The sequence below is a fragment of the Rhinatrema bivittatum genome, chromosome 5 (genome assembly GCF_901001135.1).
Source record: "Rhinatrema bivittatum chromosome 5, aRhiBiv1.1, whole genome shotgun sequence".
In the NCBI taxonomy this organism is placed as follows: domain Eukaryota; kingdom Metazoa; phylum Chordata; class Amphibia; order Gymnophiona; family Rhinatrematidae; genus Rhinatrema; species Rhinatrema bivittatum.
The window spans coordinates 12,885,900-12,909,093 of NC_042619.1; the positions used below are offsets into that span (position 1 = coordinate 12,885,900).

The following is a 23,194-nucleotide window of genomic DNA, read 5'->3' on the forward strand; positions in this document are numbered from 1 at the left end:
ACATCCGGGTGAGAGGCCACCGCATGACCTTCGATGGTGCCCAAGAGGGAACCGAGGGCGGATACTTGAACAAGCAAAGAACTGAATGAAAGACCCTTGGAGAGTCCCTTTTGAAGGAACGAGCGAATCATAGAAAAAGATGGCGAACGAGCAGAGGTACCCGATTCTGCACAGGCATTTTCAAAAAGTTTCCATACACGGACATAGGCTAGAGAGGTAGACTGCTTACGAGCCCAAAGCAGAGTGGATATCACTTCTTCTTTATAGCCCTTTTTCCTCAATCTTCGCCGTTCAAAAGCCATGCCGCTAGACAGAAGCAATCCGCCTAGTTGAAAAATACGGGACCCTGCCGAAGGAGGCAGGGGAGATGGCCGAGGTGAAGAGGACCGTCCATCGCCAGATTTACCAGATCCGCGAACCATGGCCTGCGGGGCCACTCGGGTGCTACAAGAATGACCAGCCCCCGGTGCAGCTCTATTCATCTGAGAATTTTTCCCACTAGAGGCCACGGAGGAAACACGTGGAGGAGAACGTCGCGAGGCCAAGGGAGGACCAGAGCATCCACTCCTTCCGAGCAATGCTCCCTCCAACGACTGAAGAATCTGGGAGCCTTGGCATTGCCCAAGGTTGCCATCAGGTCCAGATGAGGAGGACCCCACCTGCGAACAATCAGATCCATCGCTCCATTGGACAACTTCCATTCGCTGGTATCGAGGCGTTGTCGACTGAGGAAGTTGGCTTGTACGTTCTCCTTGCCCACTATATGGGAGGCCGCTAGACGATCCAGGTGCTGTTCCACCCAGGCAAAGAGCTTGCTGGCCTCCAATGCTACCAGACGACTCCTGGTACCCTCCCGACGATTGATGTAGGCTACCGTGGAGGAGTTGTCTGAGAGGACGCGCACTGCCTTGCGGCGGATTAGCGGCAGAAAAGCCTTGAGGGCCAGGCGTATTGCAAGAGCTTCCAGACGATTGATGTGCCATCGTGACTGGGCTGGGGACCAGTAACCCTGCATCATTTTGAACTGACAGACCGCTCCCCACCCGGAGAGACTGGCATCCGTCGTGACTATGACCCACTGCAGAATCAACAAAGGCATCCCCTTCAAGAGATGCGCCGGCGACAGCCACCATTGTATGTCTGCGATGGTAGAGTCGGAGAGTGGTAGAGTCACCTGAAACTGTTCGGACACTGGCTTCCAGCGGGATAACAACGCTTTCTGTAATGGTCGCATATGCGCAAAGGTCCAGGGGACCATGTCAATAGTGGAAGCCATGGTCCCCAGAACTTGCAGATAATCCCACGCCATGGGCAGCGGGAGAGAAAGAAGATTGTTCACTTGATCGATGAGCTTGAGCACCTGAGTATCCGGGAGAAACACTTTTCCGACTCAGGTGTCGAAGCAGGCTCCCAGGAATTCCAAGACCTGGGAGGGCTAGAGATTGCTCTTGGGGAAGTTGATTATCCAGCCGAGTGAGGTGAGGAGAGGAAGGACCCTGTCGACGGCTAGCCTGCAGAGAGTCGATGATTTGGCCTGCACGAGCCAATTGGTAAACGTGCGGGGAGCAGTGGCGAGGCCGAAGGGCAGAGCTCGAAACAAAGTGCTGATCCAGGATGTTGAAACTGAGATACCGCTGATGCTTGCGGCGAATCGGGATGTGGAGATAAGCCTCTGTCAGGTCGAGGGAGGCCAGATATTCGCCTGGACAAACCGCCGCTATCACTGCCCTCAGGGTCTCCATTTGAAAAAGAGGCACCCTGAGGACACCTTTGATCCTCTTGAGGTCCAAGACTGGACGAAAGAAATCGTCCTTTTTGGGGACAACGAAGTAGATGGAATACTGGCTGGCGCCTTGCTCCTCCACTGGCACCGGGACTATCGCTTTAAGGAGCTGGAGCCTGTCAAGGGTCTGACAGACAGCAGGCCGTTTTAGCAGGCTGCAAGGAGAAACGAGAGATCCGGCAGGTCCCTGGCAAAACGTGTGGCCGTGTTCTATCACCTCAGGACCCACTGATCCGACGTAATTTTGCCCCATTCCTCGCGAAACAGGGAGAGATGACCCCCTAAGTTTCGCATGGAGGAATGGACCGGCTGGATCTCATTGGGTAGCTGACTTGGTGGCCTAATGTTACTGATCACCCTTCTCTGTAGGCACGGCGGCCCCGAAAGGAATGAGAACAGGACTGCGACCGGGAAGTGGTCCCTCTTGGAAAAGAACCTCGTGCCCTGCTGTTGTACTGGTGTTGTCCCCGGAAGCAGGTATGTATTGGGAAAAACGACAAACTGTTTAGGACGGTCCTCTGGCAGCTTATGGACCTTGTTCTCACCAAAGGATTTAATAAGCTGTTCTAGGTCCTCTCCAAAATGCAACTTACCCTTGAAGGGGAGTGTACCCAGCTGGGCTTTGGAAAAAGAGTCCGCAGACCAGTTACGCAGCCAGAGGAAGCATCTGGCCAACACCGCGGAGACCATTGCCTTGGCCTGGACGCGAAGCAAGTCAGAGGGCATCCGCGCTATATGCAATGGCGCCTTTTAAGTGTTCCGCCTGCTCAGCCTCCGCAGACGGGAGGTCCTGGGTGCTGAGTAATTGTTGGACCCACCTAAGACTTGCCTGCTGCATGAGACTGTTGCAGATAGTCGCCCTGACTACCAAGGCTAAGACCTCAAAGATCCGCTTAAGGAAAAATTCAAGCTTGCGGTCTTGAACATCCTTCAGAGCTGTGGCGCCCACCACTGGGATCGAGGTATGCTTGGTGACCGTGGATATGGAAGAATCCACTTTGGGAATCTTCAGCATGTCCAGGCAATCTTCAGGGAGTGGATATAGTTTGTCCATAGCCCTACCGACTCAGAGACCAGTCTCTGGAGCTTCCCATTCCCACAGAAGTAATTTATGCATGGGATGGAAAGGAAACGTGCGCGGAAGAGCCCTAAGCCCTGCCAGGACTGGATCCGAGTTTGCTGGCATCGCCGCTGTCACCATGTCCTCCGGTGACAGCGGCGATGCCGCAGGATATCTGCAGGATAAAGGAAATGAGCGGTTTGAGCTCTTCCCGCTGAAAGAGACGGAGTACCCGGGGATCATCCCCCTCTAGGGGAGGAGCAAATATAGAAAAATCCTTGTTCGGATCCGGGGGGGGGGGGGTGGGGGGTGTTCCGGACCATCCCCCTGGGCGTGCACTGGGCTTAAATCGGAGGGTAATACCTGAGAATCAGGGTCATCATCATGGAGCTCTAAATCGGCATCGATGCTGACACCCAAAATGGCTGCCATTCCGGCGGTTTGCCGGGTCGGGAATAGCCTTGGCCATGTGTCTGGGAGCACTTCCCCGAACTAAATTCTTCAGCGCTGCCGAGGAGGGGCCCTTCCCATCTGGCAAGAAGCTGGAACACAAATTATCGTGGGAGAGCCGATGGGCCGGCTCTCCACAAGCCAAGCACACATTGGAACACGGCATGAAGGCAGAAAAGCTGCCGCGAGGCAGCAGCAAACAGCTGATGAAGGAAAACCCCCGGGGAGAAGTGCAGGTGATCGAACCCTGCACTCTCCCGCTACTGAGCCACAACAATCAATCAAAGCTCCTGCCTGCTTGAGGTATTAGGTAAAATCTTTAGATGGACAATTTTTTTTTTTAATCAGGGGAATGACACCTCCCTGATAGAATAGCAGAGGGAGACTAAAGGGGAGTGACTGGCACCACCAGTATCACCCCGCAACAGCAAGGTCACCGGGAAGGGAGTTTAGGCTGACCAAGTCAAGGGGCAAGCCCCCCTAGGCCCCCCAAGAGCGAAGGAGACAGATTTGTCTCCCTAACACAGAAGGAACGAGAAATTCTGAATAAAACTTTTTTTTTTAATTTTATTTTTATTAACTTTTCAGTTTCAAAAAGATAATACACAGCTTGTATCCACCATATTATTAACAGGAAACAGCCAATATCTAATATTTTTACACATACATTCTGTGAAAACCTTGGAAATTCAATTATAAGAAATTATAGAGTCTGGAGGATAAAAGAAAAGAGCAGATATACAAAGAAATTCAACACCAACATTTGTGTCAAAACCATATTTTAACTATTTTCCCCAAATTAATTACTAAGGAGGATCTAGGATTAGGATTCAAGGTATGAACGAAGTTGATCAGGTTGATTAAACACATACCTCATATTTTGATATAAAATTATACAATGGCATGGGAATCGTAAAAGAAATTTAGCCACCCGGTGAGTAACCTTCTCTCTCATAGATAAAAACTCCTTTCTTCTTAACTGTGTATTACGGGAAATATCAGGAAAAATCCTGATTAACTGACCATGAAAATTGGAGTTTTGATATTTTAAATAAAGTCTAAGAGCAGAATCTATCTATGATATAAATGCAAATAGCACAATTAATGTAGCTTGTGTCTTTATTTCCATATCAGACGACTTTTCTAAAAGTTCTGACAAATTTAAGTCTTCTTTTGGATCTCCCTGTTCTTGATTTTGTATACCTCCCAAACTATAAGGTTGGGAGATATAATAAATTCTAAATATTGCAGGTAAAGTTATATCTGTATATTTCAGCAATTTTTCAGATAACTTTTAAATAGTTCCTTAGATGATATTAAATGGGTCTTTGGAAAATTTAACACTCTAAGATTGGCTTTCCTAATTTGATTTTCCAATTGCTCTAATTTGTCTGATTGAAATTTTTTCTGATTTAATTAAAATTACTTGGACTTTCTCAATCTCATTAGTTCTAACTGCCAAGGTATTAACTAAACCATCTATCTTTTCAACTTTTGTCAGCAATATCTTGTTATTACTCAAGGCATCTTGAACCATCTTAGCCATATCATTAATTGATTTCTGCATAGAAAATATCATACTTCCTATTTCTTCCAAAGTAAACTTAGTAGGAGTTATTACAGGTATGTCAATCATCGCTCCCCCCTGACTTCCTTCCATCCCCTTCTCCTTAGGAGCTGTCGCAGGTTGTAGTTGTTGAAAACTAGTTTTTCCCACTTGGCCTCCTGAAACTTGAATTCCAGGATTCAACAGAGGGAGATTAATACTTCCTACCCCCCTCTGATCACAAAATGGTGAAAAAGCCAAGTTTAATTTGGGATCCTCAAAAATAATTTCTCCTCCTCTTTTTCCTGTTGGCGGCTCAGGTGTTATTGGGGTACCAGGGCTCAAAGATGTTTCATAAGTCAAGGGACTTTGACCCTGCTCCTGGCCAGAGCCTCCAGCGACTTCACTTCCTGGTGTCAACAATATAGTTCTCGCAAAAAGATCCTGAATACGTGGTTGATTATCACTCCCTACTGGAGTGGAGGAAATCTCTCTTGTTTTTGCTTTCCTCTTGGTATGTGACATTACCAAGAGGAATTTATAACCACGATGAATAAAGAAAAATGTACCTCAATAACTGATCTGGTCCTCTTGATGACACAATCAATTCCAACTCCTCCAGGCTCTGTTGGCCGCTGATGTTCAACAAATTGTTATTCCCCCGGCAATCCCCAGCAATCCAGGTGAAGCCAGGCAAAGCCGCGCGCCGACGGTGAATCGCGCCGTACAAACGCCAATGATATGGGTGCCTGAGAAGGCTCCTCCCTCCGACGTCAGGGACCAGCAGGTCAGCAGAAAAATAAATCTTCAACGGAGTGGTGTCTGCCTGCTCCGGCAGGCAAAGGACAGCGGCAAGTCCTCACCGCTCAGACGCCGATGATATGGGCGTCTGAGAAGGCTCCTCCTTCCGACGTCAGGGGCCAGCAGGTAAGCAGGAAAGGTGTCTGCCTGCTCCGGCAGGCAAGAGTCAGCGGCCGATATCCTTTCAGTTTTGGTCTGTCTCCATCTGCTGGACAGGAGGCTCAACCCACGGTCTGGACTGTTCCAGTACGTACAGGAAAAGGGGGGCTTATTTTGGGGAGGTTAGGAAGGGCTGAGTAACAAGTGACTGTATGTGAAAGAGGGCATTGTTTGTGAAAGAGAAAGGAAAATTGGTTCTTACCTGCTAATTTTCGTTCCTGTAATACAGGAGATCATTCCAGACCAGTGGCTTGTGTATCCGTACCATTTTTTATTTATTTATTTGTTTTTCTATATCGGTGTTCGATTTTACATATCACATCGGTTTACATTCAACAAAAGAGTGCAGGAAAGTGGGCGTTTCCTTTGTCCAATACAATGAACATTTGTAACATGGAAATGGTTAAAAAGAGAGAGGAACATTAGCAAAGGTCAAAGTGGGGGAACTCTTATCATGCAGTAGTCAGGCGCAGGATTTATGTCTTACAATTAAAAACAAAGTGGAATAACTTCTACCAGCAGATGGAGTCAGAAAACAAAAATTTTGAACACTGCCTCATAAGACACAATGCCACCTGCAGTCCCGCAGTATCAGCCTGTACCCAAACTCTTGAATCTAAATTTCAACTAAACTTCAACCAAGGGCGACCGATCCCTCCCAACTAACCAGAGGTCTAGGTTGCCCGAAACCAACGAAACATACATCGGTAAGCCACCGGCCCTGCTGTTTAATAGAAATCCAATCATTACTTCAGAATTCTAAAAGCTCCACAGACTCTTTCGGAGTCAGAATGGGGTGGGCCTCTGGAATGATCTACTTGTATTACAGGAATGAAAATTAGCAGGTAAGAACCAATTTTCCTTTCCTGTACATACTCAGATCATGCCAGACCAGTAGGATGTACCCAAGCCACCTTATACTGGGCAGGCCTCTGAAAGACCTGCTCACAGAACACTCTCACCGAAGGACGCCTCCTCCTGCGCCCTGACATCCAAATGATAAAACTTGGTGAAAGTGTGAAGGGAAGACCAGACAGCCACCCTACAAATCTCCTGCGGAGAAAGAAGTTGACACTCCACCCAGGAGGCCACCTGTGCCCTTGTGGAGTGGGCTATCAACTCCACAGGAGCCTGCTTTCCTTTAAAAATGTACACGGAAGCAATAACTTCCCGAATACATCTAGAAATGGTAGCTTTCGATGCTTTGTCTCCCTTCTAGACCCCAGCAAATAAGACAAAGAGGCGGTCTGACCGTCGAAAAGCATTAGAAATCTCCAGATAGCGGAGGACACGCCGCACATCCAACAAATGCAGTTCCCTCTCCCGGAAGGATTCACGGGACCAGTCCTGAAAAGCTGGAAGTTTCACAGTCTGATTGATATGGAAAGAAGAGACCACTTTGAGCATGAAGGAAGGAACAGTTCCACAAGGATACCCTGTCCCGGTAAATTCTCAGGAAAGGGTCTCCACAGAATAAGGCTTGCAGCTCTGAAATCCTCCGTGCCGAACAGATAGCCACCAGGAACACCATCTTCAGAGTCAAATCCTTCAATGACGCCCTCTTTAACGGTTCAAACGATGCTTTGCATTGAGCACGGAGTACCAAATTTAAGCTCCACTCCGGACATACTTTGCACACTGGCGGACGCAAATGCTTCGCTCCTCTAAGAAACCTGATGCTATCCGGATGCATAATCAGCTTCTGACCCTAAGCAACATCTCAGAGGGCTCCCAAAGCAACTATCTGAACTCAAAGCGAGTTAAAGGCTAAGCCCTTAGCTAACCCCACTGCAGGAAATCCAAAATCTGGGACACCACCCCCACAGCCATGAGGCTCAGGTTCCTCCGCAAGCACCAACCTTCAAACACCTGCCAAACCCTGGCTTATGCCATCGACTTAGCAGGTCTCCTAGCCTGAAGAGTGGAAGTTACGGACTCAGAATACCCTTTCAGACGTAACCTCCACCTCTCAAAAGCCAAGTCACGAGACAGAAGTGATTGACCCGATCCGAGAATATAGGCCCCTGATGCAGAAGGCGCGGAAGAAGAGCCAGATGAAGAGGACAGTCCTCCGCCAGTCGTACCAGATCTGCGAACCAGGGACACCTGGGCCACTCCGGAGCCACAAGCACCACGGACCCGCGATGTGACTATCCGCCTGAGAATGCAGCCTATGAGAGGCCACAGGGGGGGGAAGACAGAGAAGAAATCCCGTGGGCCATGGACACACCAGAGCATCGAGCCCCACTGATCCGTGTTCCCTCCTCAGACTGAAAAACTAAACGTTTGAGTGGGCGCGAGTCGCCATCAGGTCCAACTGCGGAGCACCCCATCTGGTGCAAATGTGATTCCATGCCTCGAAGGACAACTCCCACTCTCCGGAATCCAAGCGCTGTCAGTTGAAGAAGTCCTCTTGCACATTTTCCACTCCCGCGACATGGCGATGCCCCCGAGATCAATCTCTGCCCAGGCGAACAAACGTCGCACTTCCAGTGCCACCGTAGGGCTCCTGGTTCCCCCCTGCCTGTTGATATATGCCTCTGTGGTCGCGTTGTCGGACAAGACGCGCACCATCCGATCTCTGACTAAGGGGAGGAACACCTGAAGGGCCAGGCGAACTGCCCAGGTTTAGAGTCTGTTGATGGACCAAGATTTTTCAGACATTCGCCACAGACCTTGAGCGGTCTTGTCTTGACAAACCGCTCCCCATCCGGAGAGGCTGGCATCCGTAGAGACGACCACCTAAGCTGGGGGGCGTGGGTCCAACTCCATCCTTTTCTCCAGGTTGCGATGCAACAGACACCAAAAGAGACTGCGTCTGGGTTCCTGAAGAAGCAGCAATGGAATATTGAGCTGCTCCGACACAGGGCTCCACCTGGACAACAACGCACGCTGTAAAGGTCTCAAGTGCGCAAAAGCCCAAGGCACCAGCTCTAATGTGGATGCCATGGAGTCCAGGACTTGGAGATCATCCCAGGCTGTTGGCACCATCAAGCGAAGAAGGACTTTCACCTGAGTTTGTAACTTCTGCACTCTGTCTGTCGCCAGGAAGACCTTGCCCTATCACCTTGGTGAACGTGAGAGGAGCCGTGACCAGCCCAAAAGGTAGAACCCGAAACTGAAAATGCCGACCCAGCACCTTGAACCTCAGGAATCTTTGATGGTCCTGCTGGATTGGAATGTGCAGATAAGCCTCCATTAGATCTAAGGACACGAGGAACTCCCCTTTGCGCACTGCCGCAAGCACAGTTCGGAGCGTTTCCATGCAGAACTTGGGAACTCGAAGGCACCGGTTCACCTTCTGCAAATCGAGGACGAAAGGACTCTTCCTTCTTGGGAACCACGAAATACAGAGTACTGCTCCTGGCCCTGCTCCGCAGGAGGGACTGGACAAATGGCATTGAGATCGAGTAGCCTCTGGGAAAACAAGAAATCTAGAGTGTAACCTTGCCGGACTACCTCCAAGACCCACCTGTCTGAGGTAATCTCCCACTCCTCGTAGAAGCTGCATAATCTGCCTCCTAGAGCTTCTATGTGGGAGTGGGGGCCCCTGGCCTCTTTGGGAAGGCTTACTGCCTCCTGAGTTCTGACCTGTACCATATCTCTGGGAGGCCGACAACCTCCACGAAAAGACTGCAGACTACGAGAGCCTGGCCTGGACCCAAGGGGAGGAACAGGTTTACCAGAACGAAAAAGCCAAGAATCCCTAAAGCAAGCTTGCGAAGGAAAAGCCTTCTTTCTCGGCTTCCTAACTTCTGGTAACCTATTGCCTTTAAGACTCCCCCAATAGTTTCACCAAATGGTCCAAATCCTCCCCAAACAGGAGTTTTACCTTGAAGGGGAAATTACAGAGCTGTGTTTTAGAAGACAAGTCCGCAGACCAGTTCCCTAACCATAAAAGCCTGCGAGCCGCCACAGAGGAAACCATACTATGCACAGATGTGCTAACCAAATCATAGAGAGCATCAGCCACATAAGCCACTCCCGCCTCAAGGCGGGCCGCTTGCAAGGGCAAAAGGTTGCCTGCTGCTACAGCCACCACAACCTTTTGGACCCAATACAGACAGGCACGATGCATCATGCTTATTTTGTTCTCTTGTATATATTTATTTTGTTCTCTTGTATATATTATTTTGTTCTCTTGTATATATAGAGGACTCCTTATTTACATTGTACACTTGTATATAATTATCCTCCTCTATCTCTTATTTCTTATAATCCCAGTTCATGAACCCTTGTTAATTGTAACTGCTTCTCTTCTCCACGTTTATTTATGTTTTTGGTTATATTTTTGCACCCCTGTTTTCCGTAAACCGACATGATGAGAACGAGTTCTTGAATGCCGGTATAAAAAACCTTAAATAAATAAATAAAAATAAATGCTGGCACACACCACCGCACGGAGACCTCAAACAAGCGCTTCAGCTGAATTTCCATTTTGCGGTCCTGCATGTCATTCAAAGCAACCACCCCAGCCACCGGGATTGTCGTCTTCTTGGGGACTGCTGAAACAGCTGCATCCACCCGCAGCACTTTCAGAAGGTCCAAGGTCTCCAGAGAAAGGGGGTAAATTTTTGCCATCGCTCAGCCCACCTTCAAGCCAGAATCAGGAGAGTCCCACTCCCTTGTCACCAACTTCCTGATCTTCTTAGGCAGAGGAAAGGCGGTTGTCAGTCCTCGCAGACCATCAAGCACCGGATTGACCCCTTCACTATCTGACCCAGGGAGACCTTAACCCCCAACTCGTCTAAAACTTGGGGAATCAATGGGCGCAGCTCCTCCAGCTGAACAGCTGGAGGGTCATCGCCCTCCAGGATTGGGAATCAATCCAAGACCAGGTCATCCATGTCGGGATCTCCCAGGTCTGGGGGAGGGATTAGATCCCGGGACCGTTCTCTGCGTGTCTGGGGGGGGCCACCTTGCAGCATCCCCAAAGCATCCCCCCGCTGGAAGCAGGGTCACCCCCCCCGCCTGACGGAGACCCAGGGGATCCTGAGAAGAACGTTTGGATCCCCCACTGGACAGGTCCGCCTACCGCTCCGCTGTCCTTTTAAATTCCGATCTTTATTTGCCAAAAAGGCCTGATAAAGAAGCAGCACAAACTGAGGAGAGAAGTCCACAGGTTGCTCCTCCACCTCCTGCGGGGGTTTGGGCTGAACAGCGTCATTTGGAGGCATGCAAACCAGCTCCATAGGGGAAAGGGGGCGGGGGATTCCCCCCCAGCACCACGGGGTCAGAATCCTCGACTTCCGAGGCAGAGGCAGGAGGGCCCAGCAGAACGAAGGCCTAGCCTGAGTGGCCCCCCTCTCCTGACCCGCAGTTAACGCAGAGAGTGTGCGAATACAACCTACCCTGCCACATGCGTGGCAGGCGGCCATCTTGGATTTTGGCGCCATGCAGCGAACCGCGGGAGAGCTTCGACAGCGGGTAGCCGAAAAGGAGCCGCACTCGGCCACCTGCCGGTGGACCAAAGCGCCTGTGGACCAAGGCACTGAGGCCCACAGCTGCCTGCCCCAAAAGTGTCACTCACACTGCAGTACGTGAGAAAGAACCAGCACACACCCCGAAAGAGTTGAGGGAGCCCCCTCCCTTCAGCAAGCGATCGCGTCTGATGTCGCAACCGCCCGAAGCCCTGGGCAGCCGACCCTCACACCCCAGACACTGACCGGTCTCCTCAGGCTGTAGAACTGTCTCGGCTGGGCCCCGACTAAGAGCAGAGGCCTCGGAGGCCTCGGGAACCAGAAACCTCTGGTTATCAAGGCCCTCCGGCAGGGTGCGAGCAAACAGAGTCAGGAGTATCTACCCCCCACCCCCACCCCCCGGACGCCCAGCTCCACTGGAGGGATGGCCCGCAATGGTGCCTAACACCTCAGGAAGCAAAATCTCAGCTCAGCAAATCTAAACTAACTACACTTTTTTTGTTCTCTGACTCCATCTGCTGGTAGGGATACACAACCCACTGGTCTGGAATGATTCGAGTATGTACAGGAAAAAGGATTGGTGCCAGGGGTTGGTGTGTGTATTCCAGACTGGGTGGGAAGTTAAAAAGGAGATGCAAAGGGAAGCAGGAATATGCATGTTAGGAACATCTGCCTTCTCCCCCACTGTAATTCAGATCCTGTTTCCCTTATCTGATTCTATCCTCCAGATCTTGGAACCTCTTTTCCTTCCTACATCTCCCTTCTCCCCAGATCCTGGAACCCTCCCTTTTAACTCTTCTTGTGCTCTCCTTCTCACTCCTAGAACCTCCACTTACCTCCATGCCAGATTACTGTTCTTCCATCTTTTCAATCCTCAGCTCTCTGCCTCTCCTCCCCCCATCACCAGTCCTCTCACCTTCTCCTCACCTCATTCATAGGCTTCCACCCTCCCTCTCCCCATCCCTGAGATCATCTCCCTGTACTGATCCTTGAGATCACTTTCTTCACCCACAAAAAAAAAAAAAAAAAAAAAAAAAAACACTATACAGACACAAACAAGGTTGGAAAACTACTATGCTTTAGAATTTTCTAATTTTTGCCACAGAATCTACCCTGAGCTGCTGTAGGAAATGATGGGGCTGTGCCTTAGACCTTCTGATCCCCGATGTCTAACCTTGTGGGGAAGAAGTGGAAGGGACTGGCAACAGCACCAATAGTGAGTTCTAGGGCCACCAAAATCCCAAATACATCAGTGCCAGGGGGTGAATGTTTTAGATATGGAGAATCTACCTGTGCCTTGTAATGTTCCACTTTTTGCTCCATCTGCACCACTTGGGCCTGGAGTTCTTCCATCTGCTTCTGATGCTGCTGCTTCTCCTCCTGGAATTCAGTCTCTCGCAACTGAGGAATTGAAATTAAAGCAATGAGCCTTTTAGAATATTTTGACTATTTTCTCAAAGGTATTTGACACAGATGATTTAATCAACTAAGACCTATTTGCAACAGGCCTTTTAAAATAATTTAATTGTTTTCTCATATTTATTGCAGATCTTTGAATTAGTGTTTTGTGTATGTAAATCATTTTATGTATTTTTTTGGTACATCACCTTGACCTTTCAGTGTGAGGTGATTAATAAATGTATAAAACAAACAATATTCTAAAAGTTATTCTTTATGTAGCCTGACCACTGCTAATTTGGAATGGAAAAAAAGGAAAATTAGTTCTTACCTGCTAATTTTCGTTCCTGAAGTACCACAGATCAGTCCAGACAAGTGGGTTTTGCATCTCTACCAGCAGATGGAGGCAGAGAACTAAAAACTTTGAAGCACTGCTACATAACCAAGAGTCCCCCAAAAAATTGACCTATACCCAAGCCAACTGTAGAGTAACAACTCAACACCCTAAATGAGGGCAAATGCCAAACCCAAAAGTTGGAGCTCCCCAAACAGAAAAACCACAAATCAATCCAAGGGGCTAACCACAACTTGGCAAATTTCTTTAGGTTCTGTATATATACATTCGGACAATTCTTCCCAGTAAACATGCCAGATCACAGACTTGCTGTAATGGTCTTGAGAACATTAAGGGGTTGGGTCTCTGGACTGATCTGGGGTTCTTCAGGAACTTAAATTAGTCAGGTACGAACCAATTTTTCTTTCCTGCTCATACCCCACAACAGTCCAGACAAGTGGGATGTACCAAAGCACCCCTACACTGGGCGGGTCCATAAAAGACCTCTCAACACTCTTTCGCCAAAGGTCAGCTCTCCTGGAGCCTGAACATCTAAACAGCAACAGCAAGATAAAGTGTGAAGAGAAGACCACGTCATTGCTCTACAAATCCTCCTGCAGCGAGTGCACATGCAACCCCCCCCCCCCCTCCCTGGAAATCCTCACCCCTTACTAACAGCTCGATACAGTAACATTCATTTGAAGATTTCTCGTCTGTAACGAGCTCGCTGCGCACAATTCGGACGCGTAAGGCAAACCAGCGATACAGTCTCCAGTTTTGCGCGTCCGTAGCGCTTCTTAAAACAGACGCGTAACCCCTTCCCCACCCGGCATGTAAATGAACGAATTAGCTGTATAATGAAGGAATTAGCTATTCCCCTCCGATACCGTAACGCGCGCTCAGGTTATCTCATTAGTAACGCACTGTTTTGCCGCGGCCGTAACGTCTTAGTTTACCGCCTCCCCCTAGTAGGAGTTAGGACTGTGAGTCTAGTAACAAATCCATCGACACCGCTTAAGACACTCAAAAACAATAAAACACAATTAAAAAAAAAAGCGATACAGAGATGATCGAGAAAATGTAATGATGTGGGACACATAAACCTGTCAGAAAAAAAAAATAAAAATTTTTAAATACCTGTCGGAGGGCCGCGTGGGTCCAGGCGGCCGGCGGGCGGCGGGAGCCGGGTGGTCGCGTGTTAAATCTAGGCCGCGGGCGCCTGTTCCAGGCGGCAGCGGCGGCGGGGGGACACACGTTAGTTCGAGACGGTCGGTGGGCGGCGGGTGGTCGCGTGTTAAATCTAGGCCGGGTCGCACAGGCGCGCATTCATTCATCCAGGCGGAGGAGCCGGCGGCGAAAGCAGCCGGCTCCGCCTGAATGAATGCGCGCCTGTGCGACCCCTGCGATTTGGCGCTCAAGGCAGTCACAGCATTCATTCACTGCCGGTGGGGGCTGCCGGGGCAGCCCCCACCGGCAGTGAATGAATGCAACCCCTGCGATTCGGCGCTCAAGGCAGTCACATGCCGTGACGTCACAGCATGTGACTGCCTTGAGCGCCGAATCGCAGGGGTCGCACAGGCGCGCATTCATTCAGGCGGAGCCGGCAGCTTTCGCCGCCGGCTCCTCTGCCTGGATGAATGAATGCGCGCCTGTGCGACCCGGCCTAGATTTAACACGCGACCACCCGCCGCCCACCGACCGTCTCGAACTAACGCGTGTCCCCCCGCCGCTGCCGCTGCCGCCTGGAACAGGCGCCCACCCGCCCGCGGCCTAGATTTAACACGCGACCACCCGGCTCCCGCCGCCGCCTGGACCCACGCGGCCCTCCGACAGGTATTTAAAAATTTTTTTTTTTTGAACACTCAGGTTTTTACATATTTTTGGTATTTTTTTTTTTCACTTCATGGTGCCTGTCATTTCAAATGTCATTTCAAATGTCATTTGAAATGACAGGTACCAGCGCACCCTGGTTACTGTATAGGCTCTGTATTAAGCGCCTATACAGTAAAATGGGTTACGCGGGCATAACCCTTCCCTACTGCTTTAAAGCCGCGGCATGCATTTGCATGCGATTAGAGGAGAGTATCGGGGAGTTAGTGAAGAGAACTGTGCGTGCGGGGAGGAAGGGTGCGCCTGACACTGCCGCACTGTTATTACCGCGGCCTTACAGGATCGACCCGTAAGGTAGGCCAAAACAATAGCTTCCATCGGTCCCTTGGAGGCCTTGCATCCATTTCTGGCACCTCCAAACAAAACAAACAAATGATCTGACCGCCAAAAACCGTGACCTTTGCCTCCAGCGACTCAGCAGATCAATTCAGGAAGGCAGGAGCTCCACCGTCTGATTCAGGTGAAACAAAGATACTACCTTAGATAGGAACAAAGATACTGTGCACAAAGACAGCCCCTTGTCCGAAAGGGGAACCACAGAGCACTCTAAGAACTAGATTCAAACTCCAATCTGGACACACAGAACGGACGGGAGGCCGCAAGTGTTTAACCCCCTTAAGAAACCTAGCGATATCTGGGTGCACTGCCAGCGAGCAGCCGTCAAACTTGCCAATCAAGGCACCTAGTGCTGCCACTTGAACATGAAGGGAATTGAACGCTAACCCCTTAGCGAGCCCCTGTTGCAGAAACTCCAGAACCTGTGGGACATCCACCACTAACGGATCGGCAGGAACGCTGTGACACCATGCCTCAAACAGCTTCCAAACTCTCACATAGGCCATAGAGGTGGCTGGGCGTCTCGCCTGCAGGAGTGTAGAAATGACCTGTTCATAATAGCCCTTCAAGCGTAAACGTCGCCTCTCAAAAGCCAAGCTGCAAGAGAGAAGTGATCCTCCTGATCCGAAAACATGGGATCCTGCTGAAGCAGACACGGTAGAAAAGCGAGTTGCAATGGGACCTCTAGAGCCAAGCGAACCAGATCCGCGAACCATGGACGATGCAGCCACTCTGGTGCTACTAGCACCACCCTGTCTGGATGGAGTTCTATGCGATGGAGAAGTCGACCGATGAGAGGCCAGGGAGGGAAGGCATAAAGTAGTATGCCCGTGAGCCAGGGGCACACCAGAGCATCAAGAACCACTGAGCCCTGCTCCCGTCGACGGCTGAAGAAGCATTTTGTCTTCGCGTTCGCCTGTGTTGCCATCAGATCCAACTGCGGTACTCCCCACCTGGCGCAAATGAGGTTCCAGGCTTCAGGAAACAGCTCCCACTCTCCTGGATCGAGCTGTTGTCTGCTGAGAAAGTCCGCCTGCACGTTCTCCACTCCTGCAACATGAGATGCGGAAATCCCCCCTTAGATGACGTTCCACCCAGGCGAACAGGAGTCGCACCTCGAGCGCTACTGCAGGACTTCTTGTCCCTCCTTGCCAGTTGATGTAAGCCACTGTCGTCGCATTGTCTGAGAACACTCACCTTTCTGCCCCGGATCCAGGGTAGGAATGCTTGTAGGGCAAGCCGAACCACTCTTGTCTCGAGTCGATTGATGGACCATGTGCCCTCTGTCGGTGACCAGAGACCTTGGGTGGATTTGTCCGCACACACTGCTCCCCAACCGGATACGCTGGCATCGGTGGAGATTATCAGCCAATTTGGAGTTTCCAAGTGCATCCCCCATTCCAGACTGGCACACAAGAGCCACCACGACAGACTGACTCTGGAAGCAACGACATTGGTAGGTGGAACTGTTTGTACACCGGACTCCATCGAGATAAAAGCACATGCTGCAACGGTCGTGAGCAAACGCCCACGGCACCAAATCCAAGATGAAAGGCATGGACCCCAGAACTATCAGATGATGCCACACTGTTGGGGGGGGGGGGGGGGGGGGGGGGGGAGGGGAAGTCCTCTGAAGGAGAGAATGGATCTGGTCTTGCAACTTTGTCACCCGGTCCGCCGCTAGAAACACCTTGCCACGCAACTGGGCTCCCAAGTAGATCAATTCTTGTGTGGGTTCCAAGTGACTCTTCTGCACATTAATGATCCATCTGAGCGTCTGTAAGGTCACCGTCACCATGCGCACCGATCTCTCGCAGTCCTCCCGTGACTTTGCGCGAATCAGTCATCCAGGTAAGGATGGACTAAAATGCCCTCCTTGCGAAGGAGGGCATCTACCACCATCACACCTTGGTGAATGTCCGAGGAGCTGTTGTGAGACCAAATGGGAGGGCCCGAAATTGGAAGTGCTGTCCCAAGACCTTGAAACACAGAAACTGCTGGTGGTTCAGCCAGATGGGAATATGTAGGTATGCCTCTGAGATCCAGGGAGGCTAGAAACTCCCCTTTTCCGCACAGCAACCATTAGCGTCCTCAGGGTTTCCATTCGAAAACGAGGGATCCAAAGACTGCGGTTCACCTTCTGAAGATAGAGGATAGGATGAAACGTGCCCTCCTTTTTTGAGAACCACAAAGTAAACAGAGTACCTTCCCCGTCCCTGCTGCGTATCCGGAACTGGGACGATCACTCGCAGCTCGAGAAGACGTTGCAGAGCTACCTGAACCACGTTGCGTTTGGCGAAAGAGGCCACGTGGGGCTCCACAAAAACCTCCCGAACCGGGCCCAAGAAATCTAGCGCGTAGCTGTCTCTGATCACCTCCAGAACCCAGGCTGAGGTAATCCTTTCCCATTCCATGTAAAAGTTGGATAATCTGCCTCAGACAGCTTTGACGATGGAATGGGTGCTCGTGGCTTCATTGGCAGATTTTACTGATTCCTGCGCAGAGGTGTCCAGAGTCTCCACTGGAGCTACAACTACCGCGAAAAGACTGCTGATGTCCCGGTACTCCCATAAGCGAAACGGGGTGGGGGTGGGGGGGGGACACCTTCTTAGAAGATCTCCTATCTTCAGGCAACTTATTGCCCTTAGACTCCCCGAGCAGCTTATCCAACTGATAGAGTTCCTCTCCGAAAAGTAGCTTGCCCTTAAAGGGAAGATTACAAAGCTAGGACTTGGAAGACAAGTCCGCCGCCCAATTTCGAAGCCAGAGGTCCGCACCAGATCATAAAGCGCATCTGCCACATACACGATGCTCGCTTCCAATCGTGCGGAACTCACAGCATCACCGCCAGCGGTCCCGGAATCGGCAGCAGAATCTTGTACCCAGCAAAGGCACGCCCTCTGCATAAGGCTAGCGCAAACTGCCGCCCGCAGGCTCAATGTGGCCACTTCAAAGACTCGCTTCAACTCCAGCTTGCGGTCCTGCATGTCCTTCAAAACGGTCGCCCCAGCTACCATAATCGTGGTCTTGTTTGTGACTGCAGACACCGCCACGTCCACCATCGAGATCTTCAGGAGGTCCAAAACATCTGTTGACAGAGGATAATTTATTTAGGATCGTTTATATACCGAGGTATAGCAAGCTGCCTTCACTCCGGTTTACAGTTTAACAACTTATTACAGATGAACGGATTAACAGAGAACTTCTAGAAACTTATTAAATTAACGCATTACTTCGTTCTACTTCGATATAGTTTTGCCATTGCTCTGCCCACCTTCAGTCCGCATCTGGAGCATCCCACTCGCGGGTAACCAGCTTGCGGACCTTCTTAGGAAGAGGGAAGGATGTTGTGGGGCCCCAGATCCCATCAAGGACCGGATTAGCCCCTTCGTTGTCTGAGTCTTCTTGGGAAACCTTCAGGCCCAGGATATCCAACTCCTGGGGAATAAGTGGTCGCAGCTCATCCCGCTTAAACAGATCATCCCCCTCCGTAGGCTGGATGTCATCGTCATCATCCGGGTCATCCGGATCCACATCTCCCAAATCCGGAATCGGGTCCGGCTCCGCTAGATCTATGGCCGAGGCTAATGCAGCCCCTGCTCCCGAAGCCGGATCCTGTGGCCCTCGGGCTTCTTCCACCAGATGAGGGCACTCTCCCAGATGCTGCTGTGGCTCTATGCTCCGACCCAGTTTTGCAGGTGGTTCCGACCGGTCCCCTGGCTGCCCCTGTCTTTTAAACACTGTATGCTTCCTTGCCAAAAAGGCTTGATGCATCAGCAAAATGAATTCAGGGGAAAACCCCTCCGGGTCCCCCTCCCGGGAATCATGTGGTGCTGAATCGCCAACCCCAAACGTGAGATCATCCCCCACTGGGGCTAAAATGGGGGGAGAATCCTCTTCACCTGATCCACGGCGTGAGCCCTGTTCCCCCTCGCAGGAGGGAGCAGCCGACTCAGACGAGCCTTCCATCTCCCAGGAATGTGCTTAATACAGGGAGGCTGGACTGAGTAAATGCACACGTGCCCCACACACATGGAAGGCTGCGGACCGCGATGAGGAGAGAGGCCTAGCCCGAGAAAAATCGCGTGCTGCTGGTGACGCGGGAAAAAACGGCACTCTGGTCCCAGCCGAAACAGCTGAGTTGCTAAGCGCGGCGATATGCGCTGAAAACTGAGACGCCGTGAAAAACACTCACCTCCTCCCCTCCAGGCGCACCCCGGAGCCCTGGGTGCAGAGGAAATTCACAGCCAGGCTCCCTGAACGGCCACCAATAAGCAGGCCCCCCCTGCACCGACTCCTCACCTCAGCTGAAGAAAGCCAGTAAGAACTGTTGTACTTCTTTATTTTTATTTGTTTAAAGTAACTTTATGGAGCCAATCTTCCAACTTCTGCAGGGGTTAAGGGAGCAGCTGAGACAGCTTCAGAGGTGAGTAGCCAGGAGCCCCTGGCCTTCACCGCCCTAGCTGGAACGGGCAAGACCCAGACAGGGGTGTCCAACCCCCCAGGACGCCCGGCTTCGACTAAGGGATGGCCCACGAAGGTGCCTAAGACCTCAGGAAGCAACTGTAGGAAAAAAAAGAAAAATCTATCTAATCTGAAAAAATTCAAACTAAAAAACCCTAAGACTGCAGGTGTATCTCTACCATGCTGCTGGAGTCATATATGGCAGTGCCCAAAGTTTTGCTCTCTGACTCCATCTACTGGTAGGGAAACACAACCCACTTCTCTGGACTGATCTGGGTAGTGAAATTACATCACACATTAACATAAAATGGTAACTCAGTAAGTGCACACAGTTATCCGACTCTCTTGCTAAAGTTAATGATCCAAGGGAATATAAGAAACTTAGCAGAGAATTGCTTACATATTATTCTAAGCAAGAATTAGAATGGAATTCTCAGTTTTGTGTGACGTGAATATTGTTTCCAGTTGGGAAATTGCACACCACACAGTGGTGAAAGCCTGGCTCTCTGTGCGCTAGGGTAATGTTTTGTCATTTTTCCCCATCGCCCTCACCTTCTGCTTTTGCTGATTAGACTTAGTCGCTTTCTCCTGTTGGCTAAGATTATTATTTAACTCTTGCATCTAGAAGGGAACAGAACATATAGTTACACCAGCAGGATTCCCCACAATGCGCTCACACATTTTAAGAGTGTGCCAAGAGAACTGGAGACCCATCTGACCTAGAGGTGCTCAAAAACCTTTGCACTCTTTAACCCCAACACAGACTGCTCTTCTCACCTTGTTTTCCTGGTTTGGTTTTCTCCATTTTTTTTTGTCTTCCTTTTTCTAGGTCACAGCTGGTACACATTATAGAAGAGGTTGAATATTTGTCAATGGTACATGAAAATGCTATGAAGACTGGTCAAACATCTGAAAGGAGTCTTTACATTGCTTATTGATACTATGAGGAAACAAAGTACTTGAGACTTTATCTCTGCTCTGATACTCTTGGGTCAGTTCAATTGGAAATATTTTTCATCACTAAAGTTACTATTTGACTGCTCATAACACTGGACAATTTTCACCTCACTGTCTTATCTTGAGATGGGAAAGGCCACTATAGCTTCAGATTCACAAGCCTCAGAGACACGGATAAGGAATCAACTGTTCTACCGACAAAAAGTAACTGAGCAACTTAAACTTTACAGTTTTCTAACCTGTTAACATTTGTATTGTGACAGAAATCACAGGTTACATATATAATGAACACCAAAGGGTTATAGAACATTCCAGCTTCCTTGATGTAACTTATGTCTGTTACAAACCAGGAGTATGACTGCCTAAGATGAGAACCAAATATTTTTTCTATACAAGAGAAAAATTAGGCACCAGTAAGACTGAAAATACATGGCATCAGCTTTTCTGATCAGTTACAGCTTCTAGCTGTTTTAGAGAAAACTTGGCAAAAACAAACTCCCGAAGAAGAAATGGTAGCTAAAGTGAAACTCTCAACACGAATTAACCTTCATATTGAAAGGATGGGGGCAATCATTTTATCACCCTTCTCTGGGCACGATCTTCACACCACCATAAAGACAAACAATGCCCTTGAAGAGAAAGAACACCATGACTAGCTTGATAATATCAACTGTTCACCTGGGGAAGCCTTCCAAGGTCACAGAACAAACAACAACAACCTGTCCAGCACAGAATCTACAATTAACACAGAACAGACACCTTTTGGGGCATAAATGTGTTGAATTTCTTGGTCTGCTAACTTTCTTTTTTTAAGAAATACCAGAGGGATAATTGCACATGTTTATGCTGATACCTTTAAATTATACTGAACTGGCTACGTTTGCTGGTGACATTTTACTGTTAAACTAAACTACTGCAGATAGTGATGATAAACAGATAGCAAACAGTGATTATAACAGAACTTTTATATAACATTTAAAACTGAAACTGAACTGTCTGCAAGTTCTAATGTTCCATACTTAATAGCAGAGTAATTCTACCAATACAAATCAAATTCAGGAATTTGTGGCTATAAAGAACCTGGTAAATAATGCAACCATAAATACCGTACTTAGCATTAATTCTGTCTGTTCCTTCTTTCATTCCTCCTATACCCCTCTAGTACTGCAAATCCTGCATCACTGGTCTGGGAAGCAACTGCCCATAGCAAGGTTAATCCTAAACCCAGGTCACAAGTCAGATCACCGTCTAAGTTCTCTTGTCGTCATAATTCAAACCAATTTTGCCCAAAATGTTTCAGGCTGTGCAGACTTTTACTGGGATGGCCACATAGGTCTGAGTCAGTAGGGTCAAGGAAGCCCCAGCTTTAATTCTGAATTCCCAACCAAATGCATTATGGGACACAGCAATGTACAAAATTTATTTGGGCTTGAAAATTCAGTATTAAATGTTATCAGGCCAGGAATCTAGATTTCAACATGTTTAAACCTGGCTTTGATGGGGAAAAAAATCCAAATAAAAAGCACTGCATACATCTAAAATTATCTAAGCAAAATTATATTTGTATTTATGAACCACCCATATAATGTTAAGTGGTGTAAAATAATTATGCAAAAATCAATCATAAACAATACAAAATTATACTTCAGAAATGCATACAGCTACCTCTGAGACAGAAAGGAAAATTGGTTCTTACCTGCTAATTTTCATTCCTGTAATTCCACAGATCAGTCCAGATAAGTGGTTATTGCCTCCCTACCAGCAGATGGAGTCAGAGAAACAAAACTTTGAGGCTCTGCTACATAACAGAGAGCGCCACTTGCAATCCCCTCAGTATTGACTTGTACCCTAGCCAAGATGTAACCCCAAAACCCCTTTCTCCAGCTAACAGGGAAAACTATAGGGTTGGAAACCCCCCAAAACAGGAGCCCAAAACACTCCCAAAAACTAAATCTGAAAAACCCAAACCATGATCAACAACTGCTCAAATACCCTGAAAGGCAAACCAACTTGAACCACCAGTTGGCAAAACAGTCTTTCGGCAGTGATGGGATGGATCTCTGGACTGGACTTCTTTTTTGATTCGAAATTTGATGTCCGATTTCCTTGACACTGCCTGTATGGTTTGTGGAGTTTCCCACGATTTCAAGAGTAGGCGATGAAGTAAATCGTGGGGTGGAAGAGTCGTAGGCTCTCCGGGAACATCAAAGATTTTTAATAAACCCAGGGTTTCCGCTCTGGGGTCAGATTCCTTTTGTATCTGTAGATGGAGGATGTTCCCTATTTTCTCCAAAAACTTAGGATAGGAAAGATCCTCAGGTGGGGAATACGGTTCCTGTTGGCCTTCTGGTGTGTCAGAGGGAAAACCAGTTGATGAGGTGGTTGATATAGAAAAAGAGTCATCCTGTGAAATCGAACGCACAATAAATCTCTGGAATTTGTTGCCAGAGGATGTGGTTAGTGCAGTTAGTGTAGCTGGGTTCAAAAAAGGTTTGGATAAGTTCTTGGAAGAGAAGTCCATTAACTGCTATTAATCAAGTTTACTTAGGGAATAGTCACTGCTATTAAATGCATCAGTAGCATGGGATCTTCTAGG

At 49.1% G+C, this 23,194-nt stretch overlaps 1 protein-coding gene across 6 annotated transcripts in view; it reads right to left on the reverse strand.

Moving 5' to 3' along the window:
- Positions 1–23,194, reverse strand: part of NUMA1 (nuclear mitotic apparatus protein 1) — a 503,280-nt gene that overhangs the window by 145,192 nt on the left and 334,894 nt on the right. For 5 of the 6 annotated variants that reach the window (XM_029602025.1, XM_029602028.1, XM_029602023.1 and 2 more), the window contains exons 16-17: positions 20,194–20,262; positions 12,510–12,620 (exon numbers count right to left, since the gene is read on the reverse strand). In XM_029602025.1, coding sequence (XP_029457885.1) covers positions 12,510–12,620; positions 20,194–20,262 — 180 coding nt within the window. The remainder of the gene's footprint in view (positions 1–12,509; positions 12,621–20,193; positions 20,263–23,194) is intronic. The other variant, XM_029602029.1, reaches the window with a different exon arrangement.